This window comes from Petromyzon marinus, chromosome 54 (genome assembly GCF_048934315.1).
Source record: "Petromyzon marinus isolate PM22_M1 ecotype Great Lakes invasive population chromosome 54, UKy_Petmar_22M1.pri1.0, whole genome shotgun sequence".
NCBI classification, from domain to species: domain Eukaryota; kingdom Metazoa; phylum Chordata; class Hyperoartia; order Petromyzontiformes; family Petromyzontidae; genus Petromyzon; species Petromyzon marinus.
Genome location: NC_133720.1, coordinates 2,698,361 through 2,717,158, shown reverse-complemented (window position 1 = coordinate 2,717,158; position 18,798 = coordinate 2,698,361). Strand labels below are relative to the sequence as shown.

The window sequence follows — 18,798 nt, the reverse complement described above, 5'->3', positions numbered from 1 at the left end:
CATTTCACGGCAAGCCTCCCGATATTAATTGCCTAACCATCTCCCGGGTATTTCGTACACACGCCGTCGGCAAAAATTCTCTCCGCTGAGCGCCGCCGGCGCGGGCACCCGGCGGCGCTCCGAGCCCCCGGTCGCAGCATAATCCCTGGCAAGATCAACGCGTGGCTCCGTGTGGATCTTGGAGCCCTCGAGCGACGGCGCCGCGGCCGTGGCATAAATCCCCGGCAACGATCGATGCTTCTTAACGAACTGTGCCGCGCGGTATTGACGGCGCAGACGAAACGTCCGCGACGCACTCGGCTTGCCCCACCGCGCGCCACCTCCCCCCCCCCTTCATCATGACAACTCCTCCACCCACAGGGCCACCTTCTCTAACCACCTCTCCCCCCCCCAACTGCGCCACGTCCTCTACCCACCGCACCACCTCCTCCCTCCACTGCACCACCTCCTCCGCCCACGGCGCCACCACGGTTTTGAAATTCCGGGTTTCATGAGCTGAGTCGGACTTGTTAAGCAAACGCTGCTGAGTTGCCAAATGCTACTGGCAAGAGCACTCCATACACAGTATGCCACCTTGTGCAATGCAAAAAGCAATACTAGATGAAACTTTATGGTGCAACTGCTGTGAAACATCACGTCTCATGACTTATATAAAGATTTATATTTCGGAACAGACCTCCGTTCTTCGTCTGCATCTACAAATATGGCACTCTGAGTCACCGGCCTCCTGGCTTTCGGTTCCATTACTCCGCCCAGCGGATTAATGATAGCAAAACGTGTCGTAATAAAAGCCTCGCCCGTTACCCACGTGTGCCGCTGGACGGGAGGTGAAGGACATTGGCCGTGCCATGCTGGGCGTGGCCTGTACGAGGTTGCCCGCCTTCGGGAGGCAGGAAGTCCGGGCAGATTTTGTTTTTAAAGAGGGCCTGTTAATCGACGATTTAAAAAAAAGGAGTCGATCGTACGTACGTACGTACGCATGAATCTACGTACGTATGTTGAGCTTCTTTCGCACCGTACGTAGCCAACTGGGCTAATCGGAGGTGAGGCAGTCCATTAAACGTCAATGCGCTCAACACCACAGGACGGCTGGGGGCAACAATCGCCACGCAACAATCTGCCCGCGGGTTTAATCCCTCCACCTCCTCGGTGGGACGTTCCCGCAGCTCTAAGCCGCCCCCCCACCCCCCCGCCCTCTCTCACACAGTCCCCCCCCACTCGCCCCCCCCCCCCCCCGGGCCCCCCCGCCACGGGAGGCCGTCTCACCTGATGCAGGGCCGTTAATCCATCCTCGTTACACAGGTCGGGGCTGACTCCACTCCGCAGCAAGGAACGTACTGCACACACGCGCACACACACACGGGGGGGGGGGGGGATCTTCCGCTTAGCCACCGCGCACGCGAACAGACTGTTGAAGCGAGTGCCGCTCGTAATAATGATCATTATAATCCTAAGCAGCAAACTAAGACTACCGTTTGTATTTCACCAGGTAAGGCCCACTTTTTCAGAAGCAACCTGGCCACGAATGAAAGCTCAACGAAGTGGCTTGTCGCGTGGAAATTTATAGCGGCCAAAAATAACTCTAAACGCACGACGTTGATTCTAAATGTCGAGGGAAAAACCGGAGGACCACGGGGAGAAAGTGACATGCAAACTCCAAATATACAGCAGGCGTCAGGGTTGAAATTTAACCCACAACCCCCTGTATACCAGGCGAGGTAGTTAACATCTTTCCAGGTATTATTTCTGTCTATCTGTCCGTCCATGTGTCTGTAACATAATTCTCCTGAAGTTGATGCAATATGACAGATACTCGAGTGCAGAGTTGAATTGCTATTGAGGACTAACACGAATTAACAATTTGTTAACCGGTTGCCCAAAACATGGAGACAAACCGGAGCAAAAAAAAAAGGACCACAAGTCTAAAAAGGCACATCACATTTGTCCCCGCACCTCCGATTAGCAGTGCTGGGCTACGTACGGTGCGAAATAAGTTCTAGATACATACATACACACGTCCTGACAGGAGTTCTAGATACATACATACACACGTCCTGACAGAAGTTCTAGATACATACATACACATGTCCTGACAGGAGTTCTAGATACATACATACACACGTCCTGACACAAGTTCTAGATGCATACATACACGAGTCCTGACAGGAGTTCTAGATACATACACACGTCCTGACAAAGTTCTAGATACATACACACGTCCTGACACAAGTTCTAGATACATACACACGTCCTGACACAAGTTCTAGATACATACATACACACGTCCTGACACAAGTTCTAGATACATACATACACAGGTCATGACAGGAGTTCTAGATACATACACACGTCCTGACACAAGTTCTAGATACATACATACACACGTCCTGACAGGAGTTCTAGATACATACATACACACGTCCTGACACAAGTTCTAGATACATACATACACACGTCCTGACACAAGTTCTAGATACATACATACACACGTCCTGACACAAGTTCTAGATACATACATACACACGTCCTGACAGGAGTTCTAGATACATACATACACACGTCCTGACACAAGTTCTAGATACATACACACGTCCTGACACAAGTTCTAGATACATACACACGTCCTGACAGGAGTTCTAGATACATACATACACACGTCCTGACACAAGTTCTAGATACATACACACGCCCTGACACAAGTTCTAGATACATACATACACACGTCCTGACAGGAGTTCTAGATACATACACACGTCCTGACACAAGTTCTAGATACATACACACGTCCTGACAGAAGTTCTAGATACATACACACGTTCTGACAGGAGTTCTAGATACATATACACGTCCTGACACAAGTTCTAGATACATACACACGTCCTGACACAAGTTCTAGATACATACACACGTCCTGACAGGAGTTCTAGATACATACATACACACGTTCTGACAGGAGTTCTAAATACATACACACGTCCCGACACAAGTTCTAGATACATACATACACACGTCCTGACACAAGTTCTAGATACATACATACACACGTCCTGACAGGAGTTCTAGATACATACATACACACGTTCTGACAGGAGTTCTAGATACATACACACGTCTTGACAGGAGTTCTAGATACATACATACATACACACGTTCTGACAGGAGTTCTAGATACATACATACACACGTCCTGACAAAGTTCTAGATACATACATACACACGTCCTGACACAAGTTCTAGATACATACATACACACGTCCTGACAAAGTTCTCGATACATACACACGTCCTGACAAAGTTCTAGATACATACATACACACGTCCTGACAGGAGTTCTAGATACATACATACACACGTCCTGACAGAAGTTCTAGATACATACACACGTTCTGACACAAGTTCTAGATACATACATACACACGTCCTGACAAAGTTCTAGATACATACATACACACGTCCGGACAGAAGTTCTAGATACATACATACACATGTCCTGACAAAGTTCTAGATACATACACACGTCCTGACACAAGTTCTAGATACATACACACGTCCTGACACAAGTTCTAGATACATACATACACACGTCCTGACACAAGTTCTAGATACATAGATACACACGTCCTGACAGGAGTTCTAGATACATACATACACACGTCCTGACAAAGTTCTAGATACATACATACACACGTCCTGACACAAGTTCTAGATACATACACACGTCCTGACAGGAGTTCTAGATACATACATACACACGTCCTGACACAAGTTCTAGATACATACACACGTCCTGACACAAGTTCTAGATACATACACACGTCCTGACAGGAGTTCTAGATACATACATACACACGTCCTGACAGGAGTTCTAGATACATACATACACACGTCCTGACACAAGTTCTAGATACATACACACGTCCTGACACAAGTTCTAGATACATACATACACACGTCCTGACACAAGTTCTAGATACATACACACGTCCTGACACAAGTTCTAGATACATACATACACACGTCCTGACACAAGTTCTAGATACATACATACACATGTCCTGACACAAGTTCTAGATACATACATACACACGTCCTGACACAAGTTCTAGATACATACACACGTCCTGACAGGAGTTCTAGATACATACATACACACGTCCTGACACAAGTTCTAGATACATACACACGTCCTGACACAAGTTCTAGATACATACATACACACGTCCTGACACAAGTTCTAGATACATACATACACACGTCCTGACACAAGTTCTAGATACATACATACACACGTCCTGACACAAGTTCTAGATACATACATACACACGTCCTGACACAAGTTCTAGATACATACATACACATGTCCTGACAGGAGTTCTAGATACATACACACACACGTCCTGACACAAGTTCTAGATACATACACACGTCCTGACACAAGTTCTAGATACATACATACACACGTCCTGACACGAGTTCTAGATACATACACACGTCCTGACACAAGTTCTAGATACATACATACACACATCCTGACACAAGTTCTACATACATACATACACACGTCCTGACATCTATCTGACAGCTACCTCACTGCTCGTGAAAGACTCCCGAAGCGAAACCGGTGGCTGAAGGGTGTACGCGTGACTCCACGTGTACGCGCGTGGCTTCTCCAACGTGTTTAAGTAAAATACGCTAACTTTGAGCGCTTGGTCAATCGCACACCGCCCAAGGGGATTTTTACTTTCCTGCGAGGTCATTTATGAAATTGATTACAGCAGGGCATTCATACCGCAACGACGTTTTGGAGAGGCCGGAGTTGGTAGTTAGCACATGAGCCGTAACAGCCAGCGCAGAATGTCACGTTCAGAGGTTCCACTCTATCCAAAATTGATGTGCCGTAGTTACGGGCTGGCTGCCTGCCTCCTAGCGTCAAATGAGGCGTTAAATAGGCCGCATGTAAACCATGCCGTGCGGCGTGCCGGCCTCCCACCCATGCCCCCCACCGCCACCCCGTTGTAACTTCGCCGACTCAGCCAGCGCTTTCCGCCTGGCAACACAATAGCGACGGAGCGCTCAACAATGTAAAGAATACTCCGATTTCTCCTGGCACGTACAATCGTGGCACAGGTGATTTCCCCCACCGCCCCAGGCTATTTGCCGTGCCGAGCCAGAATCAAAGCGGGGGAATCCGCTCGCGAGACATCTGAATCTGGCTCGGGGCCAAGCAGGGCCAGGGGGTGGGGGGGGTGGCGACGTCAAGTCAGGAGGCTGTGAGGACACAGCGTCGGCGACGCGTCGCGACTCGCTCCACCGACCGCGCGTCATCAGCGACGGCACGGCTCGGATTTTACAGTGGGGAAAAACAACTTGGAGGGGGGGGGGGGGGTGGGGGCCTCGTGAGGCCACGGAAGAAGAAGAAGAAGAATACCTAACACCAGATGGGAAGACACAGTTCGACCCAGTGGACAGAGACTTGGCACCACGGGATATATAACAATAACAGCAGCGGAGAAAGCGGAAAAGGGTGAACTCAAGTCTACGGCGGCTCGAGCAGAAACGGGTAACTCTGCCAGGTGATGAATTTCACACGTACACCTGAATTAATTATTGATGCGCGATGTTATTTATGTGTGGGCGGCAGGGGAGCGGAGACGCAGTGCTTTCGCACCATCAATCGGGCCCAGCTGAGAGTTAAATTCCCGGCCATGGTCAATCCGAATTGGTCCCGGCTTCCTCATTACCCCAGGACAATGCTCAATGACCAGCACGGTGAAGTATGGTCAAACGACCCCCACAACCATTCACGGCGTGGGCGAGCATTGCACTGACAGAGGGTTGTGAATTATTCAGTTTTATTACGAATGTATAGACCATATGTATGCGGTGGAAGCTGACGGTGGTTTCACGACGGAAGTGACACATTGAGGTGCGTGACCACTTCACCGCCTCTGGCACGCATGTGGCACGCGTTAAAGGTGAAGGCGCAGCCCTGCAATTTCCTGCGCACACGTCACCGCTGGCGCAAGCGAAGCCCTAAGGGAGGTCACCTCGGGGAGGTTATTTGGCCTACTCTTCCACGCTTGGCGGACACCTCGCAAGGGGTGGGAGTTACCCACACTTTACCCTCACCACACGCAACCAGCCGATCGGCTAAATGTGGTTCATCCTACTATACCGCTGCCCGATGCTGGGTGGACAGAGGAAGTAGCCTGGGGGGTGGTGGGGGGAGGGAGGAGAGATTTAAAATAAACGTGGCCCCCGTCTGCCGTGGTGGAAAAATGTTAGCTACATCGCCCGATATACAAGACGTCGTGGATACAATCCCAACCCTGATGCTTGCTGTAAATTTGGAGTTTGTGTGTCTCTCTCCCCGTGGCTGCGTGGATTTTTCTCTGTGCCCTCCCGTTTTCCCCTCCACAATTTAAGATAAACTTCACGTGTTTTAAGAGTATTTGGCTGCTATAAATTTCCACGTGACAAGCCACTTCGCTGAAATGTCATTCGTGACAGCCAGGTCGCTTCTGAAAAAAAGAGCTACACAGCTCAGCGGAGCCGGGGGATCGACAATCGGACCGGTCATCTCCGGAACATGAGGTCAAGCGCGCCGACCTCGACGCAACGTGGCAGGTCGCGCGTAGGCGCGAGGGACGGGGGGGGGAAATAATCCCGGCAGCGTCACGTGACTGAGAATCCATACCTGGCGGGTGTCGCGCCGACTGGCGCCTGTTGAGATGTGATCGCGCGGGAAAACATTTTCCAGGCCTCATTGGGTTTTCTTAAATTATTAACAAGTAACCGTGAGTAACGACCTGCCGCGCTAAATGACCTTTGCATGAAAAACACTCCCTTTGCGGTAAAACACTGCTTACCCTGGAGCCCAAGTGAAGACTTTGCCCTCAACAACCACAACATCAACATTCTCATTTTGCTCAAGCGTCCAGGGGCATTAAGACTGCCAGTAGGAGGCGATGATTGCCAACTGAGCAAGCTGCGGGGGTGTAACTTTAGAATTTGGCAACTTTGGACCCTGGTGCTGGCACAAGATGGGCTTGCCCTCACGAATGAGGTCAGGGGACCTTTGACGTCCACTGCGAAGCAGTCGGTGCCGGAGTATTTATCACGGCTATTACACACCGCAGTCATAATCCTGGGGCCCCGCGGTGGCCAGGAGATGTTAACTTCCTCGCCTGGTATGCAGGAGATCGTGGGTCCGATCCCGACCCTGACGCCTGCTGCTGCTGCTGTATATTTGGAGTTTGCGGTGTCTCTCTCCCCGTGGTCGCGTGGATTTTATCTCTGGGCCCTCCGGTTTTTCCCTTCCACGTTTAGAATCAACATCACGCGTTTAAAGCATTTTGCTGCTAAAAAATTTCCGCGCGATAAGCCGCTCTGTTGAGCTATACAGCTCAGTGGGCCTTACCTGGTAAAATAAGAATTAATTAGTTATATATCATGACGGCTGGTGTCATCTTGCTGTACGACGAGAGAGACGAAAGAGGACACTAGAAGCCAAGTTAATTTTTTGGTAAAACAAAAAAAATAATCTGGGAGTTCCAGGCATATCCATTCAATAAAAAAAATATGAGTACAGCATCTACAAACGTAACGGGAACCCTTTCTGTAAGCCAATTAATTACGCATAAATTACTCACGGATTTATTAATTATGCGTGCATTTACAGCTCCTTGCATCTCTCGTGTTTTAGGTGTTGGGACGGTTCCCCTGAGGGAAAGTGGGGGGCCCTATATCGCCGTTTCAACGCAATTTATTTTAGCGCGTATGGCACAGACTCCCGCAGATGACCGGACCTTCATTAAAAATCCACTGCTGGATGAGGGCCTTTCCAAAAACCGCGTGGGTTGCCCGGGGTTACATTGGCCCAGCAACGAAGGGCAGCACGGGCGTGTGAACATAAAGCCCATCGCAATCTCGAGCGGCAGTTCCCGACCTTCATGGAAAAACCCAACGCAATCGTCGATAGCACAGCCTTCAAAGGGAAAACAAGACATGGATGAAGAGGGGCCATCTCTCGAAACGTCGCCCGAAAAATGTTTGTTTATTTTAAGGCTACACGCACACACAGTGCTATTGACGAACGTGTAGAGTTGTTGTTGCTGTTTGTTTGTGCACCACTGCTAATGCATCATCATCAGCATCATCACCACCACCAAATAATTGTGCCCAACCGTTTATAGAAGCACCATCCACCGTCAACCAAAATAAACAAATACATTCCATGAAGAGAATATCTGCCACAGTCATACAGGCCAAAGGTTAGTAAGCACCGACACTAACTAACGGTGAAGTGTCCTAAAAATGTGTTTTTATTGTCGCCCTCTGCACGTCAAGTTTTCGTAATAAACAGAATTAAGGAAAACAAAGAAGTGGAAGTCAAAGCAGCAGTGAGCATCTCCGGAGGCACGGAATTGAAACGCAGCCATTCACACATCACTGCTTTTCTGACAAAGTGATATTTATCAGCCATTAGAGATGTGCTGAACCATAAATATGCTCGACTTTTGAGGTAGGCCCGGTGGATCACGGTGGGGGGGGGGGGGGGAGGTTAGACAACACTCGATTGACACCACTGAAGACCTGGATTAAAACCCAGGTGTTGGGAGTAAACTCGGTTCTCCAGTGTAGCGAGAGTTGGTGGTCTCATCAGGCCTGGTCACCACTGACTGTGTCAAGAAACGGTCGCACGTGAAATTTGCTTTCCTCCGGAGAAATGGGCGAAAGAAAATCCAGCTCTGAAGCGACGCAAACAAAAAAGTTGTCCTTCCCCTTCGCCGCAGTTCAACACAAGATTGCGTTTCATTTTTTTTCCCGACGGCCCTCGTTGCAGAGAGAGAGAGGGCAGCTGCCAATAACGTCCGCTAACACGTGCAGTGTTTGCTGCCAGCACGTCTGACTCTGCCCATGAGCACGAGAAAGTGATTCTGGTCCCAGGGTTTGCACGTTTAAAACAGATACTGCTGCTTAATGTGTCTGGAAAGCCCAGCGGGGCTGATAAGACTGAAACACAATTCGCATTTATGCGGAGATAAGGAACAACGGAATGCACCGCTGCAATGCTTATTGAAGTTATGTTCTGGCCAAGAGCGGCGTCCCTCGTGTGGATATAAAGGAGGCCGACTGAAGTGACTGTCAGAAGTAGTTTCATGACATCATTTTCCACAGGCCTTCCTCTTGACAGAGGATGATGAAGCATCGCTAAAGCCGCAGAGGAATGACAAACGTTAATTTCCTCACTGACAAGTTTGGAAAAACAACAACAGGTTATCGATTGACCCATTGACATATAAATGGGAGAGAAAAAAAAAACCCCCATAAAAATTTTTTACAAAAAAATTCCTGCTGGTTTGGCATAGCCTTCAGGCAATTTACGTGGCCAATTGCACAAGTGTCTGGTGGGAAATTAAGTTTCACCTGGTTCACGAGTGTGGGGTCGAAGGCCAGTAGAATATCCAATGACAAGTGTCAAAAACAGGGCACGGGAAAATCCACTGCGCTTAAGTTGCTTGCATATGCGTGCTTTCTTGAGCACTTGTCAACATATGTGCGTACAATTCCAAGCCACGCGATGAGATAATGTCACATTGGGGGCGCACGGAGTGTGATGTCACCACCTTTGCGGAAAAAGCTTTACTATTATCGCTGGGTTTTTTTTTTAAATCGGTTTCCAGGTTTGTGGGTAACCCTGAGATCAATTTGGACATGTGAAAAAGAGCTTTATAGCTCATCGGATTCCTCCAGTATAAAACAAAAAAAGCGATTCTGAATTTGCCCGATTTGGGGTAATCCCGGGTAGTAACACAACATCATGACCAAAATGTAATTTACATTCCATCATCTTTGCACGGGTTGTCGTGATCCCTGCGCCACAGATGGACAGACGGGCACAGCTAATACGTAACATCACTCAAAATTAACCAAATTACTTGGCAGTGATGCTGCTTCTGCTGCGTTGGCAGTGCTGCAACAAACGCCAACAACAACAATGTTGCCACACAGTCGTCAATAAGGCCGCCTTCAAAAATAAAACGAAACACAACAGAGAGAACGTTCTGGGGGCAATGGTCCTTCTTCATTGCACGTACACGTTTTTTTCCTTCTTTCAAGAATACGTAAATGACAACCAAAAAAAAATCACACGTGCAAACATTTCAACTAAATATAAGAACTAATACGAGAGAATACTGAATATAACAACTGCGAGGCGAATTAACTCAAGACAGAGCGCTCGAGAGCCGGGCCAAGCATGTCCCCCAACGTCACGCTGTAAGGCGACACATAAATAAACTTAATTTAGCAAAGTTCAGCCAGCCGTGGAATAATTTCTCGGGGTGACCCAGCACTGCCGGAGCGTGAAGGTGACTGCCAAAGCGCCGCGCTGCTATTTCGGGGGCAGAAAGGACTGCGGAAGGGCGCCCACGGTGGCTGGGAGATGTTAACTACCTCGCCTGCGATGCAGGAGTTCGTGGGCTCCATCCCGACCCCGACGCCTGCTGTATATTTAGAGTTTGGGTGTCTTTCTCCACGTGGTCGCGTGGATTTTTTTCCCGGGGTCCTCCGGTTTTTGCCCCCACATTTAGGAACACGGGTTGAGATTACTTGGCTGCGATAAATATTCCTCATGATCGGCCACTTCGTTGAGCTATCATGTGTGACAGCCAGGTCGCTTCTGAAAAAGGGCTGTATAGCTCAGTGGGCCTTACCTGATAAAATATTTGTTTTTTTACAAGTTTTCAATTCTATCGAGGGCAAAACGTGCGAGACACCCACTGCCCCCCCCCGCCCCACCCCCGACCAGCCGAACTCCAACGTCCAAGAAAATAAAACCACGAACCATCACAGCAACACCAAAAATGGTCCAGCGCCCTTTGGACCGGAACACTCCTCCGAGACAAGCGGTTACCTCGCGCGGCCAGTCGGCGGTGCCGGTTCATCTTATACGAAGCGAGGAAGCAAAGGTCACGGTGCAAGGACGTTCGCTCGACAAGCGGAGGAGGAGACCTCCGTGGGAAGGGCACACTGCTGCAATACACGGCAGGGAATGAATGTGCGTTGCCCAAGGCGGCTATCGGACGTGGAACCGACATCCAAACGGTGACACTAATAACAGTTTTTTTTATTTATTTTACCAAGTAAGGCCCAACTTGAGCTGCATAGCATTTTTTTTCAGAAGCGACCTGGCTATCACAAATGCTAGCTCAACTAAGTGGCTTACAGCGTGGAAATGTATTATTGCATGGCAATTCCAAATGTGGAGGTGAAAGACCAGAGGACCCAGAGAAAAATCCACGTAAGCACGGGGAGAACGTGCAAACGCCAAATATACAGCAGGTATTGGGGTCGATATCAAACCCACGACCTCCTGCATTCCTGATGAAGTAGTTAACATCTCATCCATTGCCCCTATGAGATGAAGGGAATGGAGGGGGGCAGCGTTCGGAAAGCTGAACCTGATTGCGGAAAGCAAAACGTGGCAGTGTGCCTGAAGAAGAAAGCTTTCAGTCAGTGCGTGACACCCGATTTTGCAACGCGGGACAGGACAAAGCATGAACGAAGAAAAAAAAACGCGCAAAAGACGCACGGACCAGATGTGCGCTTGCAATGACACGGACAGACAGAAGCAGAAATCACGCGGATTAAACAACACAAACCCAGAGGCATTGCATTGACTGTAAAAAAAAACCCAAAGTTAACTGGCTTGGGCAGGATGCGTCTGCACTGACCGCCGTGGTGTGAAGTATCGGTCGGAGGGGGGGTGGGGGGGTGGTGGGTCTTCATCTAGCAGTAGATAGATAATGGCTGATGATCGATCATCGCTTTGTATCCGGGTGCTCTGGTTTCCTCATGTCCATCAATAATTGGCTGGCACACCGTGGTACCGCGACGATGTCTTTTATATTATCTAAGAGCTTTTAAATTGATCATGGGATAAAATAATCCCCTTGCCTCGGTCTATTATGGATTCCGAGTGTGTTTCGCTATTTAAATCACCGTCTTAAAACTCAGCTATTTGTACAACGGGCTTTCCCCGTAACTTCAGACTTTTTATTTTGTTGTCCGATTAGAGTACTCTATAATTATTATTCGCTTCCATCGTATTTCTTCATTGTATTGGAATTTCGAGTTGCAGCCATTGATATTGACATGGTTATTATCACCTTTCTATTCCGCCTATGATTGTATCGACACTCGTGATTGCAGTTTTATTTTTACGTACAGCGCTTTGTGATACTTCAATACGAAAGGTGCTTGATAAAACAGAGGTCATTATCACGATTATCAATATTAACGTAGAAATGTAAGGACTGCGGAGCTTGGGAAACAGTTGCTGCCGGCTGTCAAATTCAACTCAACTATTTTTTATTTTACCAGGTAAGGCCCACTGAGCTATATATAGCTTTTTTGAGAAGCGACCTGGCCACAAATGATAGCCCAACGATGTGGCTCATCGCGTGGAAATGTAGAGCTCCCAAACGCTCTGAACGCTCGTTGATTCTAAATGTGGAGGGGAAAAGGCCACACGACAAATGGGGAGACAGGCACACAAACTCCAAATATGAAGGCCTCGGAGGTCGGGATCGAACCCACGACCTCCTGTATACCAGGCGAAGGAGATAACATCTCGTAGCCACCGCCACCGCCGCGTTACTGCTGATGCTTTCCTTTCGGCTCGTGTTTGCGGTTCCTCGGGGATGGTGAGATGCACATCTTTACGAACGACAACGCAGATATATATACACACACAAAAGCAAAAAAATGATTATATTTTTTTATAATAACAAAACGTTACAAGCAAGACTCCTCATGGAAAAAAAAAAGCGCTCCGGCGTTCGATAATAAGTTAACGTCACTGGAAAACACACGGGAGAATAACGGAGAACATTTTTAAATAAGAGGAAATGTCAAAACTCCGTTAAAATGCGACCGGCTGTATATCCGTGAAAGATTAATAGATATCTGACACCCCCTTGATTTTTAAACACGAATGTGAAGTTAAGAAAAGATAAAAACTGCCATGTACCTTGCACATCAGGGTAATGCAGTTGAAAACAGCGCTGGCAAAAAGAGGAGCGTCATTGCTTTTCATTTTGATTGCAGTCTCCCGGTTTGAAATCTTAACTTAATTACGAAAAAAATTCAAGGTATTGCATACTTTGTGTTGCTTCAAGTTCGCCCGATTTTCTCATCCAATCTTTTCCCACCCCGAAACATTTAAAAGTCGTCATCCACGGACGTTTAAAAATCTTTTACACAACTGTTGAGCGGACTACGAAACTAAACCAACTCCCGACGGAGAATGGGAAACTCAACAATATGTTTAGCTATTTAGACTTTCTCAGTAATCCAAGGACGATTTAACCCAAAGATTGTTCTTTATTTCCATTCGTCATATGGCATTATACCGAGGTCACCCTTGTAAATGCAGGCAATTGGAGCAAAAAAGAAGTTTGATAAATTCTCACAACAATATGTGATATGTGTGGTCTTCGGCTCGTATCTGTACTCAATGGACGAGATGCGTGACCACGTGTCCTTGAAAATAGCCCTCAATGAGCGAACATTCACCATCCCTAGGTGGGCAAGAGCATCCCCCACGCCCGGCCACCTTTGTCTCCCCATCGCTGAAGTTTACACGCGCCACGTCATTTAAGGCCGAGTCGACCCAGGGGAGATCCAGGACCAGTTCAATACAATCGCACCGCTGAGGTCAACCACAGCCGGGAATCAAACTCGGGCCTGCACATTCGCAGTGCAGCGAAACCACCGCACCGCCGTTCGCCCCCCCCCCCCCCACCTCTTCAATTCACGAGACGAAACACGGAGTGCATGCGAGCATCCGGAACATAAAAAAACATGAAAAAAGCGACTTCCTTTTGAATCCGTGATGCAGACTTTACAAATGTAACCTGGCACCGCAGGGACGCCGCCGGCACTGGGGACAATCAACTTTGAGCGACGCGGTGCGAGTGTGGATCTGCAACTTGGGGGCACGCCACCGCCACCTGCACACACCCCCCCACTCCCCATCTAGAGACAGCAGACGGCCTTTAAAGATCGTGGTTATGTGGGGGGTTTTTTGGGACAAAATATATACGTCTTTTTTGTTTTACACATTAAATAATTTTAATGAAAATCTCACCGCGGGTAAAAAGGGCGCGCATACACACACACACCTCGCCCCATTAGGCCGGAGGATTTTCAACCTCCAGACTCCGTGGGTGGGTTTCTCCGTGGGTTATCGAGTTCACCCATCTCATTTTGATTAAGATATGATGCTGCAAAGAGCTGGCCTGGTAACATCAGGAGTCAAAGCGCTGTTCTGGCATTCCACATTCCTATGGCAGGGGCGAGTTAATATTTATACACAGTGGTATTCGTTTTACTCTTTGGTTTTTTCGGTAAAGTCACGTAAAAATAATAAAAAAATAAATTATATAATAGCATACGACGTTTCGATTGCAACACAAGCAATCATCATCAGGTACAGAATTAACACAGACACATCAGGGGACACAGAGAGAGGCGGAGGAGCACACTAAATCAAACAGCAATCTTCGAAATAGCGTAATCAACCAGTACCATGCGTTAATTGTGTTTTAACCGACCGTCTGTGTTGCTTTATATAGTTTCATAATTTTTTCTAAACCCTGTTTGATTTAGTGTGCTCCTCCACCTCTCTCTGTGTCCCCTGATGTGTCTGTGTTAATTCTGTACCTGATGATGATTGCTCGTGTTGCAATCGAAACGTCGTACGCTATTATGGAATTTTATTATTCATTATTTCAACGTGACTTTACCGAAAAAAAAACAGAGTAATTCCTGCAGTTACGAAAGCACCTAATCAAGTTTGGTATTCGTTTTATCACCCCATGGGGACGAAAGGCTGAGTCGAACCCCTGACCGGGATTTGAACCGTCTACCGTTTTTGGGTCATAAACCACCGCACCATCCCAGCAACATTACCCTTGGCGTTTGTGTCGTCCATTTATACTCTCATTCCATCCCGTTTAATTTCATTAAGTAGGTTGAGATTTTTTTTTAATTCACTCGCCATTCCAGATTGTCAATGGCTTTGGCCGGATTCTCTGGACGGGCACAATAAATAAATAAAGAGCCAAAACTGCGTTGGCTAGCACATGGGAATGCTGCCACTAAGTTATTAGAGATATTGCATTTCGTAGCACAGCAGCCACCGCCAAATGTGTAGGGAGGTTTTTTTTTGTATTACTTGCACAAATGTTCCAGCCAAAAATAACTCCAAGTTACGCTAATTATTTATTATTCTGACATCCGACGGGTATGAGACAAATCGTTTTCAGGAACAATCTATTGAAGCACGTGTTTTTGCAATTTAAAAAAACCAGAGACAATTCAACCAATCACACATCCAGGATTAGTAAAATCAAACGTACCGCACTCGGGGAATTTAACGGCGACTGGATGACGCCGTGGTTGTCAGGGGCCAGTGCACTGGGCTTACAATACAGAGGTCGCCGGGGGTTCAACCTCCCGGCGCGGCAGCTAGAGCAACGGCAAAAGTTAACCAAATCCCTCCCCTCCACTCCCCCCACCTATGTGCACCCAGCAATATAAATCTTACATGCCACGGTTTAGTCGATGGGCAAGTGTGGGTACTCCAACCTCTATCCCAGACAGCTGTATTTGCGGGGAAAAGAGTAGGCCACACACACGCGGCTGTAAAACCTTCTCTTTTCTGCCACGGTAACGATGCCTCGCAAACAAATAAACACGCCCTGTATGCACGTCGAACTTCTTTCGCACAGTACGTAGCCGACCGAGCTAATCGGTGGTGCTTAATTCCCCACCCAGGTGTCCCTGTCCACCCAGAGGTATAAATGGGTTCACCGAACGGCGGGTCGATCGCTCGGCGGGTCGCGCGTGCCGGGGTAAAGTGTGTGGGGGGGGGGGCACCGTCACCTCTTCCGTTGTTCGTAATGTTCACGGAGACCAGTTCACACCGGCGATTGTAATGCAGTGTTCCTGTGACGAGCGGCAAATACGAACAAGAGGTTGGGGGTTGCTGGGAGCGCGAAGGAGTTTTGCGGTTGTGCCGTCGTTTGCTCTCGCCGATGCATTTTTTTTGCCCGCGTGGTGTCCGACGTTCCCCGCCCTGCGTGCCGGACAGCGCCGCTTCCCGGCAGCGTCAACACGACGCCGTTATTTTCCCGTGGGCCAACTCTGCGGAGTTTTGGGCACGGGACGAACGTCCTTATTCGCAATCCGCCCCATCGTCCATATAAAAAAAAAACGAGGGGGTGGTTTGGGCCGCACGCCCAAGCAACACCGTTTGGCAGGGGCGGCCCGTGTCTCTTTAGCCCGGGCGTGGGTCCAACTTTTTTGCGGTTTCCATAATTTATTCATGGGCTCGGGGAGCCGTCGGTCGATCTCCCGATCTGAGAGGCACGACGAGTGGGATTCACTCAAGCAACCCCCCCGCCCACCACCTCTCTCTCATCCGTCCTGCAATTAAACATGGCCGGGAAAAAATCAATCCTCAGCTACCTGGTACGGGTGGTGGTGGTGGCGGCGATGGTGGCGATGGTGGTGGTGGCGGTGGTAGTGGCGTCGGCGTCAGCGATGGTGGCGGTGGTGGCGGCGGCGGTAGTGGCGGTGACGGCAAAAGCGCTTTGGAAGAATATATTCAAGGCGGAGGTGAACGGATATTCGTCTATTCCAGCCGCTAACAAGCGTAGTTGCATCTGCGCATGTGCGCACGAACATTAAACCACCGCCTCGTTTTTTTACGTCCTAAAGAGCATAAATAACGCAGTGTTTTAGTGTCATTATGAAGGTGGAAAAAGGTAAAGGTGCAGCCCTGCAATTGCTTCTCTTGCCACCGCTCGAGGGAGCTCTCTAAAGAGCCTACTCCAGCGGGTATTTGGCCTACTCTTCCACGCTGGCCAGACGCTTTTCCCCACCACATGCAGATCGACGGAGTGGTGCGCATCCATTTACACTGCCGCTTTGGACAGGGGCGGCGGGAAAGATATTCTTGAGATCTAATCGAATCGTCGACCTCCGGACCGCAAGTCCACTGCGCTGACCATTGCACCGCGGCAGCATTCCCGTTCGTGGATTCAAATAATGAATATGATTATAATAATCACAATCATGATTATTACAACTGTGAACAGTTCACTTTTGGTGGTCCAAATCAGCCCAATCGCCTCATTGACAAACACACAGGGGCTCTGTGTCTGCGCAAAAAGCCCCGGTTTTAACAGGCGTGTGCCGGTGACACGCAGCAGCAGCTGCTGCTGCTGCGCCCAACACAGGATTCCTCTACAGCGGCTACGGAGCGGCAGCGAGTCGGCGGCCGCCGTACGAACACATTTTGCACTTTTCGGAATATTAATTTTTCTGCGCAACTTTGTTGTTTTAACACCGTGGTCCCTGGTGGCCGGGTGACTCCGAGGTCTGAGCCAGCACCCACCAAGGTTCCAGAAAACCTGCCATATCCGGCCGTTGGGGGTTGTTTGACCATACTTCACCGTGCCGGTCAGTGTGTGTGTCTTGGGTGAAGGGTGAGGGGGGGGGGGGAGTTGCTCCAAACATCTGTGGGAAAGAACTTCATAGCTCATTGGATTCCCCCAGTATAAATATTCTGATGATTCTGCTCTGGGACTGGTTCAGATCTCACCCTTGGCTGGGAATTGAACTCGGGTGACCGGGTTCATGACACGCTGTGTGAACCATTGGCACCTCTCCTTGATGAACCCCATAAACACGACATATATAAACATATATATGAGTGCGTGTATGCCCCTGCTTACGAGTTTATTTATTCATCAAGTGCATTATTTACTCACTTAAATCATTTATAGAAGACCCTTTCAGAGTGGAGACTCCATCCTGCAGTTGGTCATAACAACATAAAAAAAAAATCCTCGGTTGATGAGATGTGACGTTGACGTTTCGCGGCACGGAATCAAACACGGGTCGCCGAGTTCAGAGCGCAGCGAGCTACAGTGAGGGAAAAAAGTATTTGATCCCCTGCTGATTTTGTACGTTTGCCCACTGACAAATAAATGACCAGTCTATAATTTTAATGGTAGGTTCATTTGAACAGTGAGAGACAGAATAACAACAAAAAAATCCAGAAAAACGCATGTCAAAAATTTTATAAATTGATTTGCATTTTATGAGGGAAATAAGTATTTGACCCCTCTGCAAAACATGACTTAGTACTTGGTGGCAAAACCCTTGTTGGCAATCACAGAGGTCAGATGTTTCTTGTAGTTGGCCACCAGGTTTGCACACATCTCAGGAGGGATTTTGTCTCACTCCTCTTTGCAGATCTTCTCCAAGTCATTAAGGTTTCGAGGCTGACGTTTGGTAACTCGAACCTTCAGCTCCCTCCACAGATTTTCTATGGGATTAAGGTCTGGAGACTGGCTAGGCCACTCCAGGACCTTCTTGAGCCACTCCTTTTTTGCCTTGGCCGTGTGTTTTGGGTCATTGTCATGCTGGAATACCCATCCACGACCCATTTTCAATGCCCTGGCTGAGCGAAGGAGGTTCTCACCTAAGATTTGGCGGTACATGGCCCCGTCCATCGTCCCTTTGATGCGGTGAAGTTGTCCTGTCCCCTTAGCAGAAAAATACCCCAAAAAGCATAATGTTTCCACCTCCATGTTTGACGGTGGGGATGGCGTTCTTGGGGTCATAGGCAGCATTCCTCCTCCTCTAAACACGTCGAGTTAAGTTGATGCCAAAGAGCTCCATGTTGGTCTCATCTGACCACAACACTTTCACCCAGTT

General features: G+C 48.4%; 1 protein-coding gene across 1 annotated transcript in view; it reads right to left on the bottom strand.

Moving 5' to 3' along the window:
* Positions 1-18,798, bottom strand: part of LOC116954098 (protein phosphatase 1 regulatory subunit 16A-like) — a 160,271-nt gene that overhangs the window by 75,217 nt on the left and 66,256 nt on the right. Inside the window, exon 3 of the mRNA XM_032974531.2 lies at positions 1,267-1,337. Within this exon, the coding sequence (XP_032830422.2) occupies positions 1,267-1,337 (71 nt within the window). The remainder of the gene's footprint in view (positions 1-1,266; positions 1,338-18,798) is intronic.